This window comes from Triticum urartu, chromosome 5A (assembly GCF_056163025.1).
Source record: "Triticum urartu cultivar PI428250 chromosome 5A, HENAU_Tu73, whole genome shotgun sequence".
Taxonomy (NCBI): Eukaryota; Viridiplantae; Streptophyta; class Magnoliopsida; order Poales; family Poaceae; genus Triticum; species Triticum urartu.
Window position 1 is genome coordinate 74,285,013 of NC_141877.1, and position 26,925 is coordinate 74,311,937.

General features: G+C 44.1%; 3 protein-coding genes across 5 annotated transcripts; all 3 read right to left on the reverse strand.

Annotated features, from left to right (window-relative positions):
- Nucleotides 1-259: 259 nt before the first annotated feature.
- On the reverse strand, nucleotides 260-5,501 carry LOC125507912 (calcineurin B-like protein 2). Its single transcript, XM_048672437.2, has 9 exons — nucleotides 5,140-5,501; nucleotides 4,807-5,020; nucleotides 4,614-4,696; nucleotides 4,389-4,448; nucleotides 2,884-2,992; nucleotides 2,554-2,606; nucleotides 1,799-1,879; nucleotides 1,421-1,533; nucleotides 260-742 (listed from the first exon to the last, which is right to left on the reverse strand). The coding sequence occupies exons 2-9, from the start codon at nucleotides 4,925-4,927 to the stop codon at nucleotides 685-687; spliced, it is 678 nt and encodes a 225-aa protein (XP_048528394.1). The 5' UTR covers nucleotides 4,928-5,020; nucleotides 5,140-5,501; the 3' UTR covers nucleotides 260-684.
- A 3,053-nt stretch (nucleotides 5,502-8,554) lies between these two features.
- On the reverse strand, nucleotides 8,555-15,059 carry LOC125507915 (uncharacterized). Of its 2 annotated transcripts, none has more exons than XM_048672439.2 (4): nucleotides 14,762-15,059; nucleotides 13,927-14,293; nucleotides 13,692-13,846; nucleotides 8,555-9,347 (listed from the first exon to the last, which is right to left on the reverse strand). In XM_048672439.2, the coding sequence occupies exons 1-4, from the start codon at nucleotides 14,846-14,848 to the stop codon at nucleotides 9,093-9,095; spliced, it is 864 nt and encodes a 287-aa protein (XP_048528396.1). In that variant the 5' UTR covers nucleotides 14,849-15,059; the 3' UTR covers nucleotides 8,555-9,092. The 2 variants fall into 2 exon arrangements, with proteins under 2 accessions (XP_048528396.1, XP_048528397.1); XM_048672440.2 differs by lacking the exon at nucleotides 14,762-15,059 and adding an exon at nucleotides 14,553-14,734.
- Nucleotides 15,060-15,584: 525 nt separating this feature from the next.
- Nucleotides 15,585-23,592, reverse strand: LOC125507914 (protein DA1-related 1). 2 transcript variants are annotated; one of them, XM_087525543.1, is made up of 13 exons: nucleotides 23,436-23,592; nucleotides 19,984-20,134; nucleotides 19,557-19,695; nucleotides 19,236-19,326; nucleotides 18,871-19,033; nucleotides 18,255-18,375; nucleotides 18,093-18,176; nucleotides 17,841-17,960; nucleotides 16,987-17,199; nucleotides 16,843-16,902; nucleotides 16,622-16,740; nucleotides 16,325-16,383; nucleotides 15,585-16,238 (listed from the first exon to the last, which is right to left on the reverse strand). In XM_087525543.1, the coding sequence occupies exons 3-13, from the start codon at nucleotides 19,656-19,658 to the stop codon at nucleotides 15,907-15,909; spliced, it is 1,464 nt and encodes a 487-aa protein (XP_087381669.1). In that variant the 5' UTR covers nucleotides 19,659-19,695; nucleotides 19,984-20,134; nucleotides 23,436-23,592; the 3' UTR covers nucleotides 15,585-15,906. The 2 variants fall into 2 exon arrangements, with proteins under 2 accessions (XP_087381669.1, XP_048528395.1); XM_048672438.2 differs by lacking the exon at nucleotides 23,436-23,592 and adding an exon at nucleotides 20,700-21,223.
- Nucleotides 23,593-26,925: the final 3,333 nt, after the last annotated feature.

The window sequence follows — 26,925 nt, forward strand, 5'->3', positions numbered from 1 at the left end:
ATCTTTATGGTTAACATAAATAAAATCAATACATATAAAAGAATGACAGAAGGAGAACTATGAAAACCTCCGTCCTAATATTAAGGTAAAGATAAAATGCGACTCGACCTAACAGAGGAATATTTTGTAACCCTAATTTCTGTAAGATGAACAAAGGGTTGATCAATACTCCCTCCATCCCATAATGCGAGACGTTTTTTTTACTCTAGTGTAGTGTCAAAAAACATCTTACATTATGTGAATCATGCGAGGAAACGGGTAAACAAAATCCAATCCATTTTCTGCTCCACTTTACTATAGATTGCAAAGCAATGGACAAACTTCCCAGCAAAAGATAACAAACAATGTCAAGGCTGTTTCCATTTTTGTACACACAGCAGAATTCCCAGAGGATTGGACCTGATCGCTAACCAGCCAAAAACCAAAGAGGGGAAGAGGAGAAACTGGGAACTTCAGATAAGAGATAACAGCTTACCCAAAGGCTCCCAACAATACTAAATTCTTCAAATGAAAGAAGCAAAGTTATTTGACAACAATTTGCGTTCTCAAATTCAACATCCTCCAGAGCACTGAGGCCTCTAGCTCTCTGCCGATCCAAAGTTCCAAACAGTCCGATGCCAAAACTTTACAAAATTACCGCAAGCTTATCTTCTGATGTTCCGATTCGAAATAACTGCAAGAATTTCAGGTATCGTCAACCTGAGAATGGAAGACGAAGCTTGGAAATGTTGTGGTGATGTCCCTGCTCACGATGGCAAAGTTAGCTTGAGAATTATATAAAGAATAGAGGTACTGGAAATATGTCATATACTGCTCACGTCTAGGAATCTGTCTTGACAAAAATAAAAGACATAAAACCTAACTATTTTCTATTAAAGACTTGTAGCCTTCTGGCTCCCGACATGCAGTGGTTTGCTTGAGGCTGAAGCACTAACTGAGCACACATGTTTGAAATAATTTGGTGCAGTTCATCAACAGTGCATGAATTCCCAAATACTTGAGCCAACATGCTTTACTCAATAGCACTATTTGCATGTACACAGCTGAAGTTTGATTAACCACATCTCAAGTATGTGACTCTCCAGACAACACTGTTTCACATTACAAGATATTTCAATGGTAATTTGGCACTAAATCGAGAATGAAATTTCTATCAATCTTTATTCAAGAGCAGCAGGTAACTGGCAAACATAAGCGAAGAGCACTGTGTTGAGGTGTGGAAGATACATAAAAAGAACCAACATATAGAAAAAACTAAATTTCTTGAGTAAAATCAAAGAAAAACTTTGTCACTTGACACTAACTGAGAAATAAATTCTTATCCACGAGCATCAGTAAACCGTTAAAAGTAAATGCACTGAGTAGAAGATACACATAAAAAGAACCATCATATATAGAAAAACAAAAGGAAATATCTTACTTGAGGTACTGGAGAGTCATGTTCTTCAGTAAAGATGGATGTCGAAGAACCAGATTGTGCCACTCTTCCCTGTCAATTTTTCCATCATGCTTTGTGTCTGCCTCCTCAAACGTCTTATCATGAGGGGAAAAACAACAAATTTAACATGGGTTACAATCATCATGCAACAGGAGGAAAACAGGGAATGAGGAATACTTGTATTGAAAAAGAAAGAAAGGAAAACAGTATTCGTGCAATTTAATAATAGAAATGCTATGTGGAACTGTCATATACAAGAATCGAGAATTGCAGCACTACATAATACAAGTTAGAGAATTAATGCCTAATACGTGCTATAATCAAGGGTTAACAAAACAATCATGGACAACTGTAACACACCTTATCAATTATGTTCTCTATAATTTCATCAGACAGATTCATTCCTGACTCCGCAAGTGTGGCAACAACCATCTGCTTAACCTGATAACCAAATATATGCGTTAAGATGAAGCAAACAGAGAAAGCTCAACCAAACGATTGACACGCTGCACAAACTTAGCCTCAAGAATACAATAGCAGTTCTTCAAAGCTAAACGATATAATTCCTGAATCTCAACAATAAGGCCAACTGCAATATGTTAACTCCCTCCGTCCCAAAATATAAGATCATTTTTTAGACACTATGATAGTCTAAAAAATGATCTTATATTTTGGGACGGAGGGAGTAGGAATTAAACCTCAATCTGTTGGGAACAAGACTGATAATTCACCTTTTTTTTAAATAGTAACAAGCCTGATTGAACTACTGGTCTCTTAACTTTAGCATAACCATTAACCAGCACTACCCAGATACTGCCTCTACATTCAGAGAATTGTTTCATAACTTTGTAAACCCTCATTCAATCAGTGATTATCAGAAAGCCTGGGCCTTCCTATCATCAGTTGTGTGGGCATACATGGTCACCATACCATAACTACTCAAGATAACTGACAAGGCCATCAAGTTCAAAAGACATTAACTTGAATAAAGCATAATTTCATGTATCAGAGACAATACAGGAACATTTTGAATTATTTACAATGCTGTACAAGCTAATATATTTAGCCAACATGCTAGACCTGACGGGTTACAACACTGGAAATAGTATCAATACCTCCTGTCTCTCAATGAAGCCTTGTTGCTTAAGATCATATAGCTGGAATGAAACTGTAAAAGATGACATGAACTTCAGATCTTCCAGCTCATAAAGAGGATGTGACAAGGCAGGAGCATAACATAAAATATTAAGATCCTTAAATTCCTCTATTTAACCACAAACACAAGTACAGTATCCAGAAATTGATGATTAGACTAGGGTTGGTGAGAATCCTTGCATACATTTATATTTGAAGAGGTATCACCATTATGATGATACAATCTAGAGTCTGGATATAATTGCATATTTGGGAACCAAATTCTCTAGCTACAAGATAAATGAACTCACAGTCAATTTTCTCTTCAACTGAAGCATTTGGGTGAAACACTGAGAGTGCACGAGCAAACTCTTCAAACCCTAAAATTCCATTGTGCTTTGTGTCGAACAAATCGAATACCTGCACAGGCAGGGAAAATATCAAGAACACAAGAACATAATGTGTAAAAAAGGTAAACTATTTGTCAATTCATGCAGCAATAGTAAAAGAAATGATATTCACGCAGCTGTTCCTTTTACATATAATGACATAATATGGTCCTCAACATTTTTGGCTTCCAAGTTCTCAAAAGGAAACTCTCCAGCTAAAATTGATAGATCCATCTTGGTAAGTTGATGACCTTCCATACAGAGGAACACAGCCATGTAATTTGAATAAACTTCAAGTATCAAAAAATAGCTATGGACTATGCATTTAGCACCAGTGTCTAGTAACCATGAAGAACTAGCCAAATGTTGGATAACCACATCACAACTCAAATATAGAAGCACACTGAGTTTTGACAAGAGATACACAAGGCATTCCTGCTGATAATAAAATAAACTACAGGGCAAATCAGTCAAGTGATGCACATATGCAGCTTCCAGTTAGAAATAACACAATACTGCATGAACATGCTGAATCAAGGAAAAAACTAACTCTAGTGCATGCGATGCACGTCACACTTTTAGGAGCTATGATATGTCATCAAACTGGTACATTATGTAAGAAGAGTATCATCTCAAAGTTATTGCTATATTCTTTTATTCAAGAAACTTGACATATAACAGTATTGCTTTAAAGCAAGCATGCATGATAACGCATGCTCAGGGTAAAAGAGCGAGAAGCCTACAAATTTCTGAGCTGGGCAAAAAAGGAAGCATGTGGAGTAACACACAGGACAAAGGGCACCCCATGGGCCACAGAAGGTGAATACTTGAAATATTCACTGTCTGATCAAATTGTCTTGACCACTGGTTGAAGGTAGCTAACAGGTAGACATAGACCGCACATGATTAACCAATGATGGACATTATTTAGAAAATTGTCTAGCGAAAATACAAGAAAGAAAGGGTAGATCCTATTTCAGACTCCTGAAAATCATATAGTAATGCTCGCGAAACCATGCCATGGGCTGAATCGGATACTCCGAATCCATATCGGAATTCGTATGTTATTAGCTCTATCCAAAATCTTGCCAAATCGGAGTCGGACTCCGAGAAACGCATAAATGGCTGAGTAATACTATGATGCATGAATATCTGAAGCGAGGGTCAGCAGAATTCTGCTAACTCATACTATTTCCACAAAATAATTACGAGTCAATTAGTGCATGTGTTGCATCAATAAGTATTGAACAGAGTTCAATTGCCGATACAACATCAACAATCAAGAACCCCTGAATCTCATTGATTTTGACCAGGTCCCTAAAAATAGCAAGTGCATGGCAGTAATACTGATACCAAATATGCAACGACAACATCATGACAAGCAGCAGTACACAGCAATCAACTGCGTTGAACTAAAGCGGACTTACACGATCAGCGAAGAGGCTCTCCTTCTTGCTCGTCTTGAAGAGCGCTAATTGGAACTCCTCCTGCACAGTGCGAATAAATCAGAACGACAGAGCCACAGCACCCGGCGGATGATTCACAATACCTAAATACAATCCTCAGAACATAACCTACAGTGATACGCAATCTACAGTGCTTACATACACAGAATTGAGCTGCGAAACAAGCACTCGTCAGCAACCACCTACCTTGTTAATCAGCCCGTCATCGATCACGGCGCTGCTTATCTTCTTGAAGAGCTCGTACAGCGCCTCGACCTCGCTCACGCTAACTGCGCCACGCACAGAAATCCAACCCAGTTCAGCGCTCAATTCAGTTCAGTTCCCCCGCCACGAAATTGAAGCAGAAAACAACGGCGACCAAAAGCGCAGAGGGACGTACAGACGGTCTCCCGCGCGAGGACCTGGGGGTCCTCGAGCCCCCGCGGCTGCTTGAGCTCGAGGTCGCAGCACTTGAAGAGGACCGCGAGGAGGTGCTTCACGCCGTCGAGACACTGCACCATGGTATGCGCTCCGCTACCTCCGCCAACAACGCCCCCGCGGGACCCCCTCTAGTCATCGCGGCCGCCCATTCCGCGGCCGACCGGTCTTCGATCCTGCGCGGGTCGACCACCACCCAGTCATTCAGCCGCAGCGCTGAACCCGCGTCGTGAGGCGGAAGATCCGGTCGCCCGGGCTCTGGACTCTATAGCAAAGGGGGAGCGGACGGGCGTACCTGGGGGTCTCCCTCCGGGAGGGGAAGGAGCGGCGCGTGGGGCACGATCCGCCCTCTCGCTCGCCGCCGGTGGTCGTCGCGGGGGGCGGCGGGGTGGCTAGGGCACCGGGGATTCGAGGAGGGGGAGAGGGAGGGGGGAGCTCTGGCGGCAGCGGCAGCAGCGGGCGGAAGGAAGCAATCAATCGAGTAGCGTGCGCGGACGGGACGCGTCTCGTCTCCGCCCCGTCGTTTTGTTTCCCTGGGGTGGGAGTGGGAGGTTCGTTTGGGGTGCGCCGACCCCCCGTCCGGGCCTCGTTGCCATTTCGGGCTCATGATTGGGCTGCGGGTTCGCAGGGGGTGGGGCCCACCGCGGCGAGCCACCGCACGCAGCAGAGGAGCCAAGCCGGAAGGAGGAGGAGGGGGAGAGCGAGCGAGCGAGGGAGGGAGGCCGCCCAACTGCTTAGTTCCCCGGGATACTTTACGCCTGTCTCCGTGCCACTCGCTTTATTTTTTATTTCGGTCGCCATCTACCGTTTGCTTGTCTGCCTATAAGAGGTGATTTTGTTGATAAGGCAGTGGAAACTTTTGAAAAGAGATTGAGTGAATATATCACTTATTTTACATACTGTCTGGGTTTTTTTTATAGATGATACATAGACTTTTTTTCTCTCCTTTTTCTTCATGTCCCATGTACTCCATGTTGTACATTATAGGGGTAGGGCTAACTATGAGAGTTAACAAAGTCACATCTAACGTCCACATCATTTGATTTTACCCAGAGATTCGTGGGGATTTTCTTTTCTTCTTTTTTCTGTTTGATTGATCAAATAATGTATAAGTTAGATGTGAATTTGTTAATTATCATCTAGATGAGAATTAGCAAATATGTAGATTATAGCCACGAGCCATAGAGTTTCAATGTATGACTACATGCTAATGTGCGATTTGCCGTCCCATTCTCCACTCGTGATTAAACTTTTTTTTCTCCAGCGGGTTATGCGGCCAATTGTTTTCATTTTGGTTTATCCACATTGGCTTGGTTTTATTTATATTGTGGCAGTGTTTTTCTTTCATTTGTATATCGTGTTGAGGCTATTGAGGACAAATATTTGTTATGAGAGGAGAGTGATGTTGTTACGTGCGTGGTTATGGAGTCCTTGCACGTTTTGGCCGTAGCGTCTAAAAGTGATGGTTGTGTGAGCCCCTTGGGAAATCTTATTTCATATTGAAACCATTGAATTGCTGCTATCACGCTAACATGGGCCACGCATGAAGCTCTCGCTCGCTCGGCTTGGCTCGCTGCTCTGCTAGCTCGCGTCGTTTCGTTTTTCACTCGCTCCACTGCTAGCTCCAAAAAAAGTCTATCGTATTATTTATTCGAAGAGGTTCACTATTCAGAAAATCTTTGGTTTTAATATTTTTAAATTTTCAAAAATGAATCTTTAAAAAATGTTCATGAGTTTAAAAATATTCATGGATTTAAACAATGTTCTTAAATTTGAAAAAGGTTCTTAAATTAAAAATATCAAAGGCTGTAAAATATTTGTGAACTTTTAAAATAATCATGAATTCAAAAAAATGTTTATATTTTTATTAATTTTTATGACTTATTAAGTGTAAAATAAAAAAGAGAAGAAAACAAAAAATATAAAGTAGAAACAGAAAAAGAAAAGGCAAGAAATAACCAATAGAAAACCCATTAAATCCGGTGAAAAACATAGAAAATGAAATAAAATGTAAGAATAAAAAGAGAAGATAAAAGAAAAAAACAAACAAGAAAGATAAAGGCAAGAAAACCCAAAAGAAAAACTATTTGAACTGGTGAAAAACACATATAGAAAGAAAACAAAAAATCAAGCAATACCTTCTCATAACCAGGAAAACTAGCTGGCCCAACGGCACACAGAGGGGCTCCTAGCATCTCCCACAACCCTCTATGAGGAGGCTCCAAATCTGGAGTTCCCGCTAACAGAAAATAAAAAGCTTCAAATCTTTTTTTAACTTATCTTGCATGTAATGTCCAATGAATCATTCAAGCATTTCAGTCTGGCATAGCAGACAATACCTGTCGTGTGGTAAAAAGAAACTAGAGCGGTAATCCATTTCTGAGCCCAGGCTCAGCTGCACCTGCCTTTACGAAAAAAATCAAAATAAATACTAGAAAAATTCAAAAATTTACAAAAAAATTTGTGTGGTAGATAATTTGATGCGTGAGGTACGCTTCAGTTTTCAAATCATTTGGACATCTGAGCAGCTCTCGGAAAAAAAAGACAAATTCAAGGTCTGTAAAACATGTTTACTGTTCAAGCACTGTTCTGACCTGATTTATCTTTTTTGCTGCGAGCTTCTCAGAAGTTCAAATGATCCAAAATTTGGAGTGGACCTCACGTGATAAATTGTCTACCATGCAAAAAAATATTGATTTTTTTGTGATTTTTTTTCCTGAACGGGTGCAGATGAGCTTGGGCACCGAAACGCTGCACTCAAACTAGAGAGCTTAGTATGTTACTTCCTCTGTAGTAATAATAGATTTAAGGGAGTGTCTAGGGCACATCTAGATGTGCTCTGGTTATTGCACATCTAAATGAGTGAATCAAGCACAAAGAGAAAAAAAAATATCCACACAAATCTCAACGTAAGATCAATGATATAGGACTTAGATGTGCAATACTTATGGCACATCTAGATGTGCTTTAGCAAAACTGTAGATTTAATTCTGGTGTTGTCTCAGTCCTTCTTGTCTATAATATGCCAATGATGTAGTATTACTGTTCAGCAACCTGATGCGGCTCTTCAGAAGCTTTCGGATTAGTCTATTTTATTACATGTTTGATATTCTTGATGACTTGGAACCACGGTCACACCAATCCGCCTCGCCAGTCTTTTGGATCTTCACGCCTTGCCCTTGCGCTGTCGACACCAAATATAAGGCGAAGTTGATACTGGCCGCGGCAAATGGACAGCCGATCTAGTCCACACAGGCCACGGGTGCGCCGTGTCAGCGAGGTCCCCATCCATGGCCTCAGCCATGTATGTAGAATAACAGCGACGGCATTCACCGGTCCAAGGCGAAGCAGCACTCAGCGAGGCGGACGATGAACCTGACCGACGTGGAGATTACTGCTGTGACCGCGACCCGCCACTGCGCATATCACAATTCATATCTTGTGTGGACACCTTTGATTCGATGAGTCTGCATCGTGTGGACCATCTGATTCGCAGGGTTACGTATCTTGTGGACTCTTTGATTCACGGGATTCTAATGACATAAGAACATGATGAAAAAAATAAGTGATTTCATCGCTGTCGGTTCATCCTACATGATAGGACACCATTGATTGCACCAAAGAAACGATATAGGAAATCACCTGTTTTTTAAAAGAAAAATTGGCATTAGGTGAAAAGTGCCCGGCAGGCGAAATGCAAGAGTTTCAAATCTTAGAAGATCAAACAATCTTTATACCGGAAAATCGCTTGGAAAGTCATACAAGATCCCTTTATATAAATATATAATAGAAGAAGCCCTCGGCACAAGTAGTAAAATAAGGGAGGTGATCAGGTGAAGTGCAGAGAGGCTTCATGGAGGCCCTGTCCAGCGGATCCACTCAGCACAACTGCTCGCTTCAGCCTGCAACACATCCTCTTATTCTTCTTCCAGGACGACCCCCCTTCCTCTGCCCGTCGGTTAGTTATAAGCGTGCAGTGACAACAGGACAAGGTCACACCAATCATGCAGCTGACGCTCTTCAACTGCCTCTACCTGGCTTCCTCAAAGATATGGTATCACGGAACAGTGTGGCTTCAGAATTTCAGATCTGGATCACGTCCCGAATACGAAATTGAATTTTTCATCCTTTTTTTTGCAAATGACGCGTAAAAGTACGCACGAAATGATGTGCATAAGTCTTGCGACAAAAAAGGCATTTCTGCTGACTATATCAATTGCACCGTGTCCTGCGTTTCCGGTACTCGTATCAAGGAGTTAGGGAAGCTGCTAAGACTATGGACATGGAGCAAACCAGAGCTGAAATGAAAGTGAGGCTAGATACAAATCCCGTGTGCGCTTCGTCGCCACAGGGTATGCGCCATGCGGCTTTCTCCACAGGCGTGGCGTGGAGATTCTGGAGGGCCCACACACAGGGATCAGGACGGGTTTCCTTTCTCCTGTAACGGAGGAGCAGGTCTGGGCTGCCGAACTCAACCGTTGCGTAACCGCTGGCATCAAGAGGCTGCAAACAAATACGGCAATCAGCTAGGGGTTTTCTTCAGAAGCGTTCTACTATTAAGGAAGCAAAAAAACTGAAAGCCCGCACGTATTTAACGAGATTGAAAATTGTTTATACCAAATCTACACATGAGAAGCTGACCATGAATACAGGATAATACATAAAGCAGGGCTAGATGATAGAATCTTAAACATGATAGTGAATAGTCTGCTAGGGCCGAGTTTTCAAAAAGAAATAGCCTGCTAGGAGTTATTTCAGAGATATTTCAACAAAGAATCAAATAAGTAAGACCCAGGTATTTTTTTTATAAGCTTTGAAATTGTTTATTCTAAATATATGTACGAGAAGTTGACCATGATAAAGCCTTAAAAGGAAAAATATTTAGAATATTAATGTACAAGTCCAACTGTTATGGACATCCACCTTCTAGAACAAATGAAGGGCAAACATAAATAAACAGGACAATGAGGCAGAACTTTCATGACACCACATATATCTCAGGCATGTTTCCAGGCCGCAAGCTAGAAGATTCAAATGTAGGGTGGGGTATTTGGCCACCACCACAAATGTAGCTTTCTTTGCTTTTCTCGTTATTTCCTGGAGCATCCAATAATCTCTCCAACGCATTGTAGGGCATTCCAGATGCAAGTATGTACATTGCATATTTAAAGTCAGTGTGTTCCCTAGAAAAGGTAAATCAAATGTACTGAAATAACTTGGTTTCTATTTCACTAGCTACACTTTATGATCACATAACTGCAGTTACCCTTGTTTTACTTAATCCCTTGACACCATTCAACCTTCCATATTTTCTCAGAGGTGTGTACAATTTATGTAAGCAGGATAATATTAAACTCAACCTACAGAGATGAAAGCCAAAACACACAAATGTACAATGAATAGTGATTTTATGCATTCGTCTTATTTGTCTTCCTCATTTCTCCCTGTCTTTGTTGACTGTATAGCTGAAGTAAATTTATTGTCGCATGCAGTTTATCAGAAAATTAAATTTGCCAGATGTAGTCCATCTCCGCCACTATTCGCCAGTTTTAATATTCTTATGGAAAACTTTAGAAACCTTTTAATGTACATTTGTTACTTGTTAAACACGTGCCAAGCCTTCCTATCTCTACTCAATATTTGTAAGATGGTGACCTAGAGCAAAACTAAACAGAAATGAAGTTGCAAGATTTTTTCCTATCTCTGCTCAATATTTTTACTTGAATGTTCTGCAATAAACACATGCCAAGCCTTCCATTATTGTGGGTCAACCTGACCCAAAATAAGTGTTTCGTATGTTGAGAGGTGTTATGAGCGGCATATATTACAGCCAGGCAGTTAGGGGCCTGGCCCAGTTATCTTATTGTGTTAGGGGCTTAGCCCAATTATATCATTAGGAGGATTATATAAACTCATGTAAGGACCCGTTTTGAGATTAAGCAAGAAGCAATCATTATTTGCTCGGCTTCCCGAAGGGAGACGGGAACCTAACCCTAGCCGCCTCCTGCCAACGCCGCCGCCTCTTCCCTCGCGCACGACGGTGCCCAGCCGCCGGCGACCGCGAGATCGCCCACGTCCAGCCCCCTCCTTCCCCTACAATCTCCGCCCTAGACCCAGTAGAACCCTAGTTTCTACCAATTTGGTACTCCCTCCGTCCGGAAAAGCTTGTCCCAAGCTTGCTCCTCAAATGGATGTACCTAGCACTAACTTAGTGCTAGATACATTCATTTGAAGGACAAACTTTTTCGGACGGAGGGAGTATCAGATAGCTCAGTTCCGATCATGTCTGCACCACCGCCCACCCCACCGCTGCCCACCTCGCCGCTGCCCATCACCACCGCGCCGCCAATCCTCTCCACCACGCCGCTGACCCTCTCCACCACGCCGCTGTCCTCCCCACCCGAGCCGCTGGTCCCCACCTCCGGCGCCCCCACCGCCCAGCTGTCGGCGCCCTCCACCGCGCCGCCTGCCGCCATCTACACCCCGGAGGAGGTCACCGGGGTCCTCCACGCCCTCGTCACAGCGGTCCGGGAGATCCGGCTGTACTTGGCCAGCCCCTACAGGCCTCCGTCACCCCTGCCGCCGGCTGCCGCCACCGGTCCGCCAGCCCTGCCGTGGTACTCGCCGCACTCGGCGGCCTCCGCGCCGTTCGCTGCAGCCCCAGCTGCCGCTGCAGCCGCCGCCCGCCACCACCCCGCAATGGCCGTCGCCGGTTCTCATGACGCCCCCCATGCAGCAGCCGCTGCTGCTGCCGCCGCCCCCCGCCAGCACCCCCATCTGGCCGTAGTGGCCATCGACGGCCCTTGCGGCTCCCGCCACGCCCATCGCCCACATGCAGCAGCAGCTGCAGCTTCATCCCGCCGCGTCCGTCGCGCCCATGCAGCAGCCGCTGCAGCCCCAGGCACCCCCGCCGCTCAGCACCGGGCCGGCGACGACCGCGCCGGCGGGCGTTCCGATCCAGCAGGTCCGGTTCCCACCCTCACCGTCACCGCTTCCGGCCTGGTTGGCCGGGTCGACGCCACAACCGGTCTACACTATGGCCGGGGAACAACCGGCGCCCACCCTGCAGTACGGCGGGCCCTCCGGCTCCGCGGGTGCCTACGCTGGCCGCGCAGGACCGTCGTTTCACGGGGGACCCCCGGTGCCCACCGACCCGGCATCATCCTCTTCGCTGCCCCGTACCGCCGAGCCGCACGCCCACGGGGGTCCGACTCTGACCCCGCCGCGCTTCGCCAAGCTCGACTTCGCCACCTACGACGGCACCAAGGACCCCCTCAACTGGCTCAACCAATGCGAGCAGTTCTTTCGGGGGCAACGGACACTCGTGTCGGACCGCACCTGGCTCGCCTCTTATCACCTCCGTGGCGCCGCACAGACGTGGTACTACGCCCTCGAGCAGGACGAGGGCGGCATGCCCCCATGGGAGCGTTTTCGCGAGCTCTGCCTCCTTCGCTTCGGACCACCGATACGCAGGAGCCGGCTGGCGGAGTTGGGCCGCCTCCCCTTCACCTCTACGGTGCAGGACTTCACCGACCGCTTTCAGGCCTTGGCGTGCCACACGCCCGACGTGACGGCTTGCCGGCGGGCCGAGCTCTTCGTTGGCGGTCTGCCAGATCATATCCGCGTGGACGTGGAACTGCAGGGACCCTAGGACCTTCAGACGGCCATGTATTACGCACACGCGTTCGAGCGCCGCGCGGTGGCCATCCAGCAGGCATCACCGTCCAGGGCCGCTAGGTCGCCACCCTGGCCGGATGTTCCCGCGCAGGGTCGGCCTGCTCAGGCTTCCGCGGCACCCCTCGCCGCGACCGCGGCGCGCCCGTTCCGCCGGCTCACCTCGGCCGAGCTGCTCGAGCGTCGCCGCCAAGGGTTGTGCTTCAACTGCGACGAGCCCTACGTGCCCGACCACGTCTGCCCGCGTTTCTTCTACCTGGAGGTTGCGGACTACATGGAGGAGGAAGCCGCCGCCGCCGGGCTCGGTGACCTGCACGCCCCAGTTGCCGCGGAGGTGTTTGGTGACGGCTGATCACCTCGAGGAGTTCCGCAAAGCGCTTTCCCGCCTTCCAGCTCGAGGACGAGCTGTTTGTGTAGGCGGGGAGAAATGTTATGAGCGGCATATATTACAGCCAGGCAGTTAGGGGCCTGGCCCAGTTATCTTATTGTGTTAGGGGCTTAGCCCAATTATATCATTAGGAGGATTATATAAACTCATGTAAGGACCCGTTTTGAGATTAAGCAAGAAGCAATCATTATTTGCTCGGCTTCCCGAAGGGAGACGGGAACCTAACCCTAGCCGCCTCCTGCCAACGCCGCCGCCTCTTCCCTCGCGCACGACGGTGCCCAGCCGCCAGCGACCGCGAGATCGCCCACGTCCAGCCCCCTCCTTCCCCTACAATCTCCGCCCTAGACCCAGTAGAACCCTAGTTTCTACCAAGAGGATGCGTTGTTCAATATCCATCAGGGATATAATATGCATATAACCACCAGAACACTGTCCAGTACTTCAAATATCTACAGGAACTAGTTTACCCAAATTGAGAACACAATATTAGTGATACCTCTTTTATGATCACTTCCCGTATAAGAAGCATGCGCATTTGCGGACAGCAAGGACCAAATAGATCAAGTTGGCTGTTTGTTAGCACATATAGCTTATTTCAAAATTGGAAATTTAATGGGCCTCCTGATGGCACCCTTTCATCTTGCAGCCTTGACAGTTTTGTAGTTAGTTTAGCTTCTTTCCTTTCTCTTGTTTTTGTTTCATTTAGTTTTTGTTTGACCTATGCTTCGGGTTGGTGGCCTGCCAAACACGTACAGATGCATGTTTGAGAAGAAAAATAAACTTACTGGATATCTAGCATGGAGAGGAAGCTCTATTACAAGGTTATAGTCCATCGATGTGCTTGGCTTGAGATCAAAATGAATCTCAACAGCTGACCGGTTGGACAGAGCGGAGGGCAGTTCAAGGTTCGTGTCTCCAAAAACAGCAACATCGAGAAAAACTGCACAACAAAAATGAAAGTGAACATGACGCAAATGAGTAGTACCATAGTTGATTGGCCAGCTCAGAGTTTGGTTTCACCTTTCCGCTCAACAAAGTGCTGCAGCTCAAATGGGTCAGCAAATACACCACTCGGGAGCTTTTCAAGTATCACCAGATTGGCATCGTAACCATCAAGGAATTGTACCATGGCATCTTTGGAGTTACCAAATTTGATAGAATAGATCAAGCGGCGGTGGGAACCTTCGCCAACCAGCTGACGATTCACTTCTGAAAGCGTAGGCACATCAAGTTCATCAGCAAGTCCTTTACACAAGTCGGCGGTATCACGTACTTCGGTCAATTCACGATGCTCAGAGAGCTGGCTCGTCAAGGCATCGACATATGCGTCAGCAATGTACGTCCTAGAGCAAGGCATGCAGTTGACATATTGCTGGCTGCTGTCTGCCTGTTCAGAACAGGAGTCAGAAACTTGTCAACAAAATACTGTATTTAACAACTTGGAACAAAAGCACACCAAAATTCAAAATATGGCACCTAAAAAGTATGGCATGCCCTAATGTGCAAACAATTTTCCTAAAAAAACTGCAAACGAGGTACAGTTAATTACAACAGACCACTGAGCTCACAGGCAGCAAACTTAATCTAAATGAGATGACTGCTGCACATATCGTGCTGAGCTTTGTGGCTGAGTGAGGCTACATCACCAATGGCAAGACCATGGAAGCGTGGGAGCTTTGCGCAATCCATCTCTTGTCGAGCTACACATCGTACGGGCACCACAAGCCCCGGCCAACCCCAGCAGGCAGCAGCATGCCCAAAACTTGGTCGGGTTGCAGATTCCGCAGAAAATCGCACAAAAATGTTAGTACACACGCTCAAGGGTCCAGGCGAATCCGTTCCAACCCCCACGCACCTGCTTATCCGATGACGAAGCGTCGGAGATCCAAGCGGCGGCGAGAAGCGCCACGGCGAGCAAGCACGGCCCGCTCCCCACGGCCATGGAGATGGAAGGGAAGAATGGGAGAGGAGCCAGAAGCGGCCGGGGAAGGGCGCGGCCGGACGGGTTGTGGGTGCGTACGGCTGCGGCCTCGCGTACCGGATTTTCTTCTGTGGAGGCGATCTGGGGCGTGTGCCTCTTCCTTCTCCCTTCCCCTTCTTTCTTCCAAGCCTCCGAGGCATGAAGATGCAGGGATCTATGCGTGACGTTGAAACATGTTTTTTTCACAAACTAGTCCCTATGAGCATGTTGTATGATGGAATTTTGCATACATGATCAGAGAGTCATCACCAGCTTAATTACAAACCATCAAATTCATCAATTTGGTCTTCTCCATTCCGTTTTTCATCTCGTTGAGCCAACACGCTTGAAAACAAAATATTAGTATTTCCCAGATGACCATTTCTAAATCACTACAAACTACGAAGAACCATTTGATCAGACAAGGGATATAAAGATCTTGTCGAACGTTGACAAATAAAGTGTTCCTAATTTAACCTACACTATGGGCGACTCCCTCCGTTTCAAAATACTTGTCGTGGTTTTAGTTTAAATTTGAAACCAAGGGAGTATGATGGAACGAACACTTTGTGTATGGTACGTTCGTCGGTGCCCTTGAGAACTTATGAATAGTGCGCAAAATCCACTCGTGTACGGTGTATCTCGGTGCCCTTGAGAACTTATGAATAGGGCGCAAGCACTTGCTCATAGTGAAACAAAAATGAGCACGCAGTTGATAAGAACATTTTCCCCACAACTTATCCAAATGTTGTACTCCTGTATGTAAGATATGTTCAGCAAAGTTTGCCCTGTATACTGGCAATGTGAAAAACAACTATAGTACCTCTATATCTTAAGACTTACATGTATTATTTCACAGACAACAGGAAAATTTGCAAATATCTATACGGATAATCTTTCTTTCTCTTCTTATTACTTTACTGTAAACTAATCTTATCCTGTTGTATATATATGATGCATCTAATTCCACCAATAACCTCCAAAATATGCAGCCATGTTCACAAATCGGAGTAATGTCCTTCTCTTTACTTGAATGATCATCAATAAGGAAAAGACCCTGTCAGCCTCATATGATCAAGGGTGCTTCTCAAGCCATATTGTTCAACTGCCTGAATGCCTGCCCGAAAACCATCCCCATATTCCACGGATGAATCTGTTTCGATCTGATTCTTGATGAACGCCCCGAGTTTCTTCTCAAATTCTGTCTTCGCTCCCTTCTTTGAAGAGGTAGGAGCTGCCGACGAAGACGATGATGATGCCGAACTGGAAGCAGTGTTGCCACTAGCACCGGCGATGATTTCAGACTCAAGCCACAGGTGGGATAGGACTTGACAGATGCCTTCTTCAACCTGAGGGCTAAGAGATCTGTATCCTGCAGAAAGAAAGAAGGCGACGCTGAGAATAGGATGCAGATGCAAGTGAATCCAACTACAAATTTGTGAGCATGACTACATGTACCTTTAAGGCGAAGATATGCGTGCATCATCTCGTGAGCAAGGATGGAGCCAGTTTGCAATCTGGATGACAACTAAACTAATAAGGAAATCTATCTAGATACAATCCATACAAAAGAACTTCATGACAGATAATGACTTTCGAATAAGTAGGTCCTTAAGAACAACAATCTAGTACTCCCTCTGTCCCATAATATAAGAACGTTTTTGACACTAGTGTAGTGTCAAAAATGTTCTTATATTATGGGACGGAGGGAGTATGTGTTCATAGCAAGGGGAAATAAATTATAGAACAATATACCTTGGTAGACCATACAGTATTAGGATGGCGGTCACTTCACACCGTCGGACCAGCTTGTATGGTCCTGTAATCATATCCATAATTCTTTTTCCTGGTCCAATTGTTGGTCTTTTTAAGATCTGGATGCATTAAATTGTCAGTACATGCAATTGCAGACTGTAAAATCTGCACATGCCTGCAATCAAATAAATTCAATAAGATGGCAGCATTTAGAAACTTACAGTTCTGACAATTTGTTCTTCAGAAAGGCATAGACCTCTGGTTTCAGGAAGGTGATGTCCCTGAGATGAAAGAAAATAAGAACAGATAAGTTGGGAGTATACAAAGCATTGTCTGCAAAATAACCAGATTATCATCCTACTTACACTTTTCTCAGCTTCCAATGCTTCATTCAGAGCCTGACGCTCAACCAAAAGTAATGGAACTTGCTGTTCTACTTTCATATTCAAACCTTCAAAAAATTCTTGAATGTCCATGTAAAGGTGTTGGCATTCAGGAGAGTCCATTGTTGCAGAAGTGAGACATTCCAAGCACAGTTTCCTCCCATCGTCTAATGTAATATATTTGATGTCCGTTGGCTGAATTTCAGGATGAAACGAAACAAATTACTCTAGATAATCTTCAAAGTCAAAGAAAAATAATCACAGATAGCTAAGCATATGAGGAATACATCACTATAAGAAAAGGAGTAATTGTAGAATTAATTGGAACAAATAATACAGCATACTTTCTGTTTATTAGTTTGTTAGATAAGCTTCTATCAAGCATTATATCAAGCCAGAGTTTCAAGATCCTGGCAATAAAAATCGCAGGTCAATGTTCAGAACCGAAATGATAATAAGTCATTTATTTACAATGTTGATTGTTCTACCTTTTTCTCACCCATTAACACTGATAATGAGCCATTATACTGGCACCAAGAACATTATTTTGATTGCTAGTGTTTTGTTGTTGAGGCATCTTGTAATGGCCGTCTAATCAGGTGTTGCCTTGTTGATGGGGCGCTTAGTTGCATTTGCCTAGTCTTATCTCTTATGCATGTATTTGGTCCTTTCTATCAATGCATCAACACAAAAGCTTTTGCGTCTTCTCAGAGGAAAAAAATTATTTAACCTTCACTATTTTCCAAATTTTAATGAAAATTTTCTGGTTACTTCCAGTAACAGGAACCAGTCAACCTGGACGAATTGGTCTGGTTGGTTATAAAATCCTTATTTACCTCCATTCTTTCACAGCTGCAACACCTAGGAGTGCCATCATCTTCATGGGAAGGGCAGTACTTTTGCATCCAAAAAGGATGTGCTCGGTATTCGATCAGGCCATTCTTATTTGTCGGAATCTGGGGAAGAAAATGCAATAACCACGATTCAATGCCCAGATCAAGAATTTAACTCTAGCCAACACTTTCATGCTCGTTTTCTCAAGAAAATAATTGAATGATTATCCATAAACATGGATGGCAAACACTCACAAAGTTCTTGCAGACATCACATTTTGGATGAAAAAAATCTTTATAGCAGGATTTGTGGTATGGCTGGTCTTCATGCATGGCGAACTACATAGTAAAAAGATTAGCATCAATTATTTAATCTAATTGAAGCATGGCACGTGGTGATATAGTAGGCTTATATACCTCATACTCTGATATGGGCTTATTGCAAGCATAACATTTGAAGCACTGAGGATGCCAAACTTCATCCATACAACTAAGAAAACGCCCATGACCAATTGGCTTTCTGCATCCAGCACAAGTCCTACACAAGTAAGAAACAGCTATGAATAGAAGCACACAATAGTAGGTTCTTCTGATCAAGTTAAGATCGGCATCCAAACTACTGTTAGTGTGATGGTGCTTGTACCAAGTCAAAAAGATGAGATAGCCAATTTGCATACTATGGAGCTAATCATGCTGTGCTTTATGAGAAATGCTAGCATATGTGTAGAGCTAACCATTCCGCAATTTCATGAAACCTGCAAGCTGATAGAAAGTACCAAGGACTGACCCTCGTTATGACTTACTTTCCTTTCACCATTTATGTTCGATTCAATCACCAAATCAGCACTTTTGAGCTTCCAAAAGGAGAAAGGGGCTCACAGTGTATCAGGTGAAGAAACATACTACATACCAAGAATATTTCCGAATAGAACACGTGTTGAGAAAACAAACGGAAAACAACTTATGATATTTAAAATTACAACATTGCTTAAAAAATTGAAATATCCAACAAACTGTAGCATCCAGTAGTCACCTGAATCCACTTGAGGGTAAGACAGGCTGATGTGGCTCCCTTGCTGGGATACTCTCTGATGGAACATTCTCAACAGGGGCATTTTGACGAGGAGACTCGGTATTAAGGCTCTCCTGGAGAGCCCGTGCAAGTTGCTCATCTTCCTCCAAACTATAATCAGGATCTGCATTAAAATAAACTTATGAAAATTGTAAAGAAAAAAAAGGAACAACTTTTACTCAGTAACTGACTGTACTAGATTTCCATATCGGCGGTCACTGCCCCCAAGGAGATTATATTTATTCATAATATAAGACAAGAATAGTCAATAACAAATAGAATGCACAAAGAGGCAAGAGGATAAGAATGGCTTGGATAATACTAACCAATAGCCTTTCCCTTATTCGGATCTTGCTCTGCTAAGGATAATGCAATAGCATGAGCTATATCTTCACTGTCGCTCTCATCATATGCATCCTACATCAATCATGACAAGCAACTTGAATAGCCATTCTTTGTTATAACAGGAATATGCATTCAATATGTTCATAACTAGCTTGTTTAAACTTCTATCAAATGTGTCTATGCTTCCTTGTGTAGACAGGTTATGAACAAGAAAGAACTAGCTACAATAAAAGTAGAAAGGATAAATGACTGGGAAGTATATGCATATGGATAGATAGTGAAGTAAATGACAAGAAGCTAACTCTGGTATGCTCAGATTGGTTGCCTTCATGCCAGTGGCCATCATAATGACCCCTTGAAACTCTGTTTACTGAGCCTTTAAATATTTTGTTTAACCAACCCATGATCTGGAGCTTATATGAGGATCAAATTTCTTTGAGCCTGCAACCGGGAACAGGGTGAATTCAGAAACAGAACTTGTTGAGACCTTCATAATGACGTGCATTAATTTGCGTTGCAGTGGCAGATCTTGACTTCAGTAAGACAAGGCTAGCATCTATGCATTATGATACGAGCCACATCGAACAGAAGTTATCGGTGACGAACCGCACCACGAGTTCAATAACAAGTTTCGGTCTGAATTCCCACGAGGAAACAAGAACAAAATAACAAGAACAATAACAAACAGAATGCAGCAGAGCAACTCTGTATCAGTTACATTTGACATACCTGGAAAACCTCTGAGAACTTTCACTTAAGCAAAATGCTGGTGCAGTGCTCCAAAACCAGCTATTTAGACTCCTTGGCAGTGAGTGAGGCCAACCCAGATCATACTCCAAGCACGTTAGGTGATGACCTGATATTTTTCTTCACAAGTCACCTAACAGGGGGGAAGAAATTATTCAATGAGAAAGAAAATATTCTTTGTGATCAATAAGAGCAACCAATGGTCATACAATCAGACAAAAAGACAGGTGCATTTCTCTAAGTATTATAGGCCATTAGGACCACACAGTGACATGATCACTAGCAAGTGGCAACCAAATTATCCGGCAAGATTCGCAATCATCGGTGAGCCCATGTTTCTACATTTCTGGTGAAAGGGGTAGCATGATTAGACAGAGAAAATACTCTTGTGATCAGATCATCAGAAGGTGGTATCAGAATCAACTGGATTTTGCTTATCACTTGTCAATTCGATCGAATCCGAGGGTCGAAGGCCAAATTAAATTCTAGCAGAGAGAAACATGCCCAAATTGGAAGCAAAACTTCTGAGACGAACAGAGGGCAATTCGAATTTTGGACTGAACAACAAGAAAATCAAGAACAACTGAGATCAAAGCTCGGACACCAGATCAAAGAAGAAGACCAACATAATCTAATCAGTAAGCCCCATCGCGGAACAGCGCCGGAGCCACAAAAACCTGAACAGTTCAGCGAACTACCTTTGGACTCGACGCCGAGGAACCCGGGAAAGAAAGAGCGTCGGATTCTGCCGGCTCGATCGCCAAGAAGGGGGGCCAACTAACTACCGGAGAGACGGGCGAGCCACCGGTGTCTTGCGCTCGACGGCGCCCGCGGGGAGGGGGGATAAAGAGAGGAGAGGCCGCGAGAGAGACGCGAGAGCGGGCGACCAGTAGGCGGCCGGGGCGGGGGAAGAGGACAAGCGGGGTGGGAGCAAAAGGGAACAAATGCGTGACATGGACGGGAAGGGAGCGGAGGTGGTGGTGGAGGTGGAGGAGGTTGCCCGGGTCAAAAAGGGAGGAGGGGAGGTGACGTCCGCCTCGCGCCACCCCCATCCCCGCCCAGCGCGGCGCCGCGCAGCTGGCACAGCGACGTCTTGCTCGCGCGCTCGTGCGCGCGGCGGGTGGCACGGGACGGGAGGCGCCCACGCCCACATGGGCGGTGCGCGGCGGCGCATTCCGTCGAACGCGCCGCGGGCGTCATGCCGAGAGGGAGAGGGAATCCGCCCGGAGGAGGGACGGGGAGGTGAGAGGAGGCGGAGTGGCAGAGTGGCCGCTGGTTGACTTGTTTTTTTCCTTCCCAACGCGGTCGCGCTTGAGCAGTTTATTACTACTCCCTTTTTTTTGTACAAGACCAATAGAAAGCAAAGGCAACCACTCCCTCGTTTTAAAAATAATTCAATTTTTAGGATTGTGCCAAATCAAACTTTCTTTTTGACCAAGACTGAAAAAAATCTATAAACATCTACAATATCAAGTCTATATGATATGAAAATATATTTCATAATGAATTGGTTCAGGAAAATTTGGTGTTGTAGATGCTAACTTGTTTCTATATAGACTTGGTCAAACGTAATGAAGTTTGACTTTGAAGAAAATCTGAAACTTCAATTATTTTAAAACAGAGAGAGTAGTACTAAATAACACGACTAATTGTTTAATTTGAAAATGTCTCAAAATATAAGGCGTGCTTCATTTTAAAAAATGAATTTGCGAATATGTTTAATTTGTAAATGTCACTAATGTAATTTCTTGTTCTCCCTAATATGTGATTTTTTATTATAATTTTAGTTTATAATATATATATATAAACACAAAAAATACAAAGACAAATACAATGCTGGTATTCTTGCAAGCTTGAACAAATATACTTTTGCATGTGCCAAAGTTTTAAATGGTCAACATTTAAAAAAACTAGCCTCCTCGTTTGTTTGCACTATAGAAAATACCAAACTCGCAAAGTTTTCAATATAAATCAATAAAAAATAGACAGTAAAATGAAAAGGGGCAATGTTGCCCTCCCACGGGTTTAAAAAATACATCACACACATCTATAATATTAATCTGCAGCCAGCATAGCAAGTTTTACCAACAAATCATTGTGCAACCTTGAATATAAGAGCAACCATGGAATTTTTGCAATTTTGGCATGAAAAAGGAATTTTTGCAAGACTTCGGCCAACATTACACACCACAATGTAATCCTCAATACTCTTGGATTCCACCCTTGACTATTTTTAATAGGTTACCCCAAAGATTTTTTAATCTTCTCAATCCCTTCTTTCTTTTCCTTGCTCTTGGCTTCTCCGCAATATACTCTCATCATTCAAATTATGCCAAGTTTATAAATCACAACAACTTTGCCGTCAGGACCCCCCCCCCCCCCCCAAAGATTGTATTTCTTGTTTTCTACATGGTCCAACATATTGCAACTAAACCAGAGAGTATTAATTTGCGTTAATTAACTGAAAAGGAATTTAGCTAGCCCCCCCCCCCTCCCCACACACACACACCATCCCATCAATAAATCAGGCATTTCTGGTGATGCCTAGAGCACAATTTGTCACTTTCCAAGTTAGTTTCGCCAAGACAACCAAACAACAAGTGATGTATTGTCTTTGTTTGGCAACATAAATGACAATTTTCATTTTCACCCCGCCCTCTCTTGATCGGGTTATATGTGGTTAAGATGTTATTCCTAAGCATTAACCACAAAGAAAACATTGATCTTGAGAGGGATTCATTACTTGAAGATGCAACACCCCTAAGCCACCATGATCTTTTGACAAGCAAACGACAAGCCAATTAACTATATGGTATTTCCTTTTGTGTTCCATTTCCTTCCAAATGTTGTCCAGTACACCTTTTGGGGCTTCCGGGAAGGAATGTATATTATTTAGGCATGAGTTAGTTAGGGGCACTCTATCACTAGTAGATCGAACATTTCCTTTCCACCATACCATTTCTTATCAATCTTCTCTTCGACGTGGCCCCATTGAGTATTTTCACATCAATGGGCGTTCCTAAGTACTATATGTGTATTTTTCTAATAGAACAACTTGGTGATTCCATGTTTCAACATTAGTGGTGAAAGGGACAACATGATTAGATAGAGGAGATATTCTTGCGATTAGAAGGTGGTCTCAAAATCAACTGGATTTATGCTTTTCACTTGATCAATTTGATCATAATATAAGAGTGGAAGGCCAAACACTACCAAAGTTCGTCATGCCCAAACAGAAGCAAAGCTTCTGAAACGAATAGAGGCCTTATAACAGGAATAGAGGCCAATTCAGATTGACTCAACAATAAGAAAATAAAAAACAACAAAGATCAGAGCTTGGGCATGAGATTAAAGAAGAACATCGACATAATCTAATAACTAAGCTCCATCGTAGAACAACATAAAAGCACAAAATTATAAACCATCCACCAAACCTTTGGAGTCGGCGTGGGGGAACCCTCGGAAGAAAGAGCGTCAGATCTGCAGATGGCTGGATCACCAAGAAGAACTGGGGCAAAAGGTCAACTACTGGAGAGACGGGCGGACCCCTGGTGTCTTGAGATAGACGACGCCCACAGGGAGGATAAAGAGATGAGAGGCCGCAAGAGAGATGTGAGAGCGGGCAAAAAGTAGGCGGCCAGGGTAGGGGAAGACGACAAATAGGGTGGGAGAAGGAAATGAATGCGTGACATCAAGGGAAGGAAGGAAAAGGGAGGAGGTTGTTGGGTCAGAAGGCGGAGGGAAGGTGAAATCCGCCTTGCGCCGCCCACCCTAGTGCGGCGTGGTGGAGCTGGCGCAATAATGTCACGCTAGCATGCTCGGTCACGTGGCGTGTGGCACGTGAGGTGGGAGGGGAAGTGTGCAATGGCGACACATTCCGCCGAACACATCACACGTGTCATGCAGAAGGAATCACCCGAACAAGGGACATAGAAGCGAGATGAGGAGTCACGATATCTGTGGGTTAACTTTTTTTTTCATTCCAACACTGACATGTAAGCAATTATTACAAGACTCCGCATCTCAAAATATAGGACATGTTAAATTTCAATTTTTATTATCTCTAATATAGGACTATAATTTAACTTGCACTATATAGGAATTGTCAAAAAAACTTACACTATATAAGAAGAATAGGGCAACGATATGCTACAAAAATATCAATGTACAACAACTTAGAATAATGTCACCACAAAAGGGGGTTAATTTGGTATATGCGAATGTCATAACAACATTTATCAAAGTATCCAAGTCTTAGTAGTAGTATTCTTTTCTAGGTTTTCCTTTTTTCCTGAGGAGAATTCTGAATACCTAAAGTTGACAATGACATAGTATATCGAATCACCCCTTATCGCTACTAAACTGATAATTTATTTATTTTTATTTTTTGCAAAAAGCATCAGATCTATTATAAAAGTTCACCTGGACTGATAATTTCTTAATTCTTTGTTGAACAACTCAGTAGTAAGATTAGCCTAGTTTTTTGGCTTCTACATTTATGTGTGGTGATTTTAATTTTCCTCATATTTGACTACAAAATTCATTTCTCATTTCGATTAAACTAGTTTCATTGTTGTCCAGATTAGTCTAGTTCACGGTTTTGAATTATTATGTAGTTACGTTGTGGTATTGCTAAGTCTAAAGTAATACACAAACATAGATGCAAGATTTTACATTTAGGAATGTGCAACTCACAATGTTGCACATTTAGGCCTCCTTTGGTTCATAGGGTAGAGAAATCATAGTAATAGGGAAGTCATAGAAAATGAGATGACATGCATCTCAAATCCTATGAGTAGAAATAGGAAAAGAGATGTCCTTTGATTCGCACCATAGGATTTTTTCCATTGACTCTAGACTAATGTTTATTTTCCTATGAAATATGGAGGATAGGAAGAATCCCTTCATAGGAATAGGATTTCATTCTTACAAACTGTTGACACCAGATTTTGGCATGGTCACGAATCTGGGTTCGTATGCAAAGGTTAGAGCAACACTTCGCGGGCCAGCCCTGAGTGAGAAAGTATTCGGCCTTTGCCGGCTGAATGAAACCTTGCCGGGGTAAAATCTTGCCGATGTGAGGGCTTGCCGGCGGAGAAGCTTGCCGGCGTGAAAAGCTTGCCGGCGGAGAAGCTTGCCGGTGTGAAACCTTGCCGGGGAGGAAAGCTTGCCGGGGGGAAAAGCTTGCCGGGCGAAGACCTTGCCGGGGCTGAAAAGCTTGCCGGGAAAGAGCTTGCTGGGTGGAAACTGTCAAGGCCAATCCGACCAGAAGCTGAAGATGGGCTCAAATGATTATCTAGATGGACTCGGATGAAGAAGTGTTCAACATGAAAGTTATTCCTAACGTCGAAACGGTCAACTTTGCTTTTGGAGTCATCATCATCCGACGTAGTATACGACCTGCAGAGACGCTACAAGAGTCGGATGGTCCAGTCAGCTACATGACCGAGTCCGACTCGAAATTAAAGATGACCCCGTGGAGTATTCAAGATGGCCTTATTTGGAAAAGTGATCAATATACGGATTGTTGGCCTCATCGAAGCGTACAAAATTGATATTTGAACCGTCTCCATCGGAAGTCATATGCAGATTCCACGGCCTGCGCAAGGAGCAAGACAGAAGATTGGATCAGATTCGGGCTGAATCCAAGTGGGACTAGAACTAGGACTCTAGGTCGTGAATTGATGTAATTTTCTTGTAAGGAAAGCCTAGATGAATCCTTTGCTTGTACGGGAAGTCCAGCCGCCTCTTATATATGTTGGGGGTGACGGCTGATTGAACAACACACAATCGAACAAATCAATATACTACTTTTTCATCTACGTTTTATCTCTCCACCGTTTTTCTCTCTCGTTCTTCGCTGTTCTTCGTGTTTGAGAGCTGCGAATCTCGAGGCTCTAGGGGCGAGCGAATCGACCTAGGGCAACCCATAGCCGCCGCAATCCCTGACGGGGTCCCTCCCGGGTGCGCGGGGTTTCGGGTCTGCAAAAGCGCCCGCCGACTGTCTTGTGTATCGCGCTGTCGGTCGGGTCTCCTTCGACGTGAGCTGCGGTGCATCACCCCCGGCGTCGAGGGTACACGTGACGTGTTCGTGTGTCAACACACTTTTTGGCGACTCCACTGGGGATCGAAGATCAATCGTCATCATCCACCATGTCTGATATTCCCAAGCCATCTGAGGTAGACGCCTATAACATCATTAAGCCCAGTCTTGATGAGATATCGGCCGATCATCGCCAAGTTTATGAGGAGTACAAGAAGGCGCGCGAGGAGAAGGACTTGCAGGAGTTCCTTGCAAAGTTCAAGAAGGATCGCCAAGGCAACATCACTCCGATTGAAGAAATCAAGTTCCCTCCTCTTCAAGCCGAGCAGGTTAAACCCTCTGTAAGTACTGCCTTTTCTCCTGAGCAGTGGGCTGAGATTGAAAGTCGTATTGCTTATGGTAACAATCTAGTCTACCAAACTTTCATAGAAAATACTAATGCTCAGAAGAATACATCTCACTCGTCTAGTGGTAATGATGGTGTAGCTACTAGTGTGCAAAACCCTAATCTGGCTTTACCTATTGCATCGGCGCCTCCCGTGCCGATGGCTTATTATCCTACCCAAACAAATCAGATTGTGATTGCACCCATCAATCCTATTATGAGCATGCCAGGTTAAGTGGCAACGCCGAACCAAACCCTACCTACAGCTACAACCACTCGGCCATTACCGAACTATAGTTCGGCATACGTGCCACAGTTCATACCTACTGCTAGTAGTCCTACTCCTCCTATGCCGCTGTCACAAGTTGCATCGTCCACTGTGGATGATGGTCTAGCTAATCTTAGAGAGGAGATGGCTAAGATGCTTCGAGAGAATTTTGGAGTTGAGTTACCTCGGAATCGGATTTACCAAAAGCCGTACCCCGAGTACTTTGAT

Bases quoted from the DNA above. Each gene is read 5' to 3' on its own strand.
- LOC125507912 (XM_048672437.2), bottom strand. From the start codon at position 4,927: ATGGTGCAGTGTCTCGACGGCGTGAAGCACCTCCTCGCGGTCCTCTTC. The intron at 4,697-4,806 runs GTACGTCCCTCT...TGCGTGGCGCAG, and splicing joins CCTCGCGCGGGAGACCGTCT to TTAGCGTGAGCGAGGTCGAG. The intron at 1,880-2,553 runs GTATTGATACTA...TTTGGTTATCAG, and splicing joins GCTTCATTGAGAGACAGGAG to GTTAAGCAGATGGTTGTTGC.
- LOC125507915 (XM_048672439.2), bottom strand. From the start codon at position 14,848: ATGGCCGTGGGGAGCGGGCCGTGCTTGCTCGCCGTGGCGCTTCTCGCC. The intron at 14,294-14,761 runs GTGCGTGGGGGT...TGTTCTGAACAG, and splicing joins CTTCGTCATCGGATAAGCAG to GCAGACAGCAGCCAGCAATA. The intron at 9,348-13,691 runs GTAAGTTTATTT...ATTTGTTTGCAG, and splicing joins CTCTCCATGCTAGATATCCA to CCTCTTGATGCCAGCGGTTA.
- LOC125507914 (XM_087525543.1), bottom strand. From the start codon at position 19,658: ATGGGTTGGTTAAACAAAATATTTAAAGGCTCAGTAAACAGAGTTTCA. The intron at 18,177-18,254 runs GTATATAAGCCT...TTTACTATGTAG, and splicing joins AGCCCATATCAGAGTATGAG to TTCGCCATGCATGAAGACCA. The intron at 16,903-16,986 runs GTAAGTAGGATG...CTTTCATCTCAG, and splicing joins CATTGGAAGCTGAGAAAAGT to GGACATCACCTTCCTGAAAC.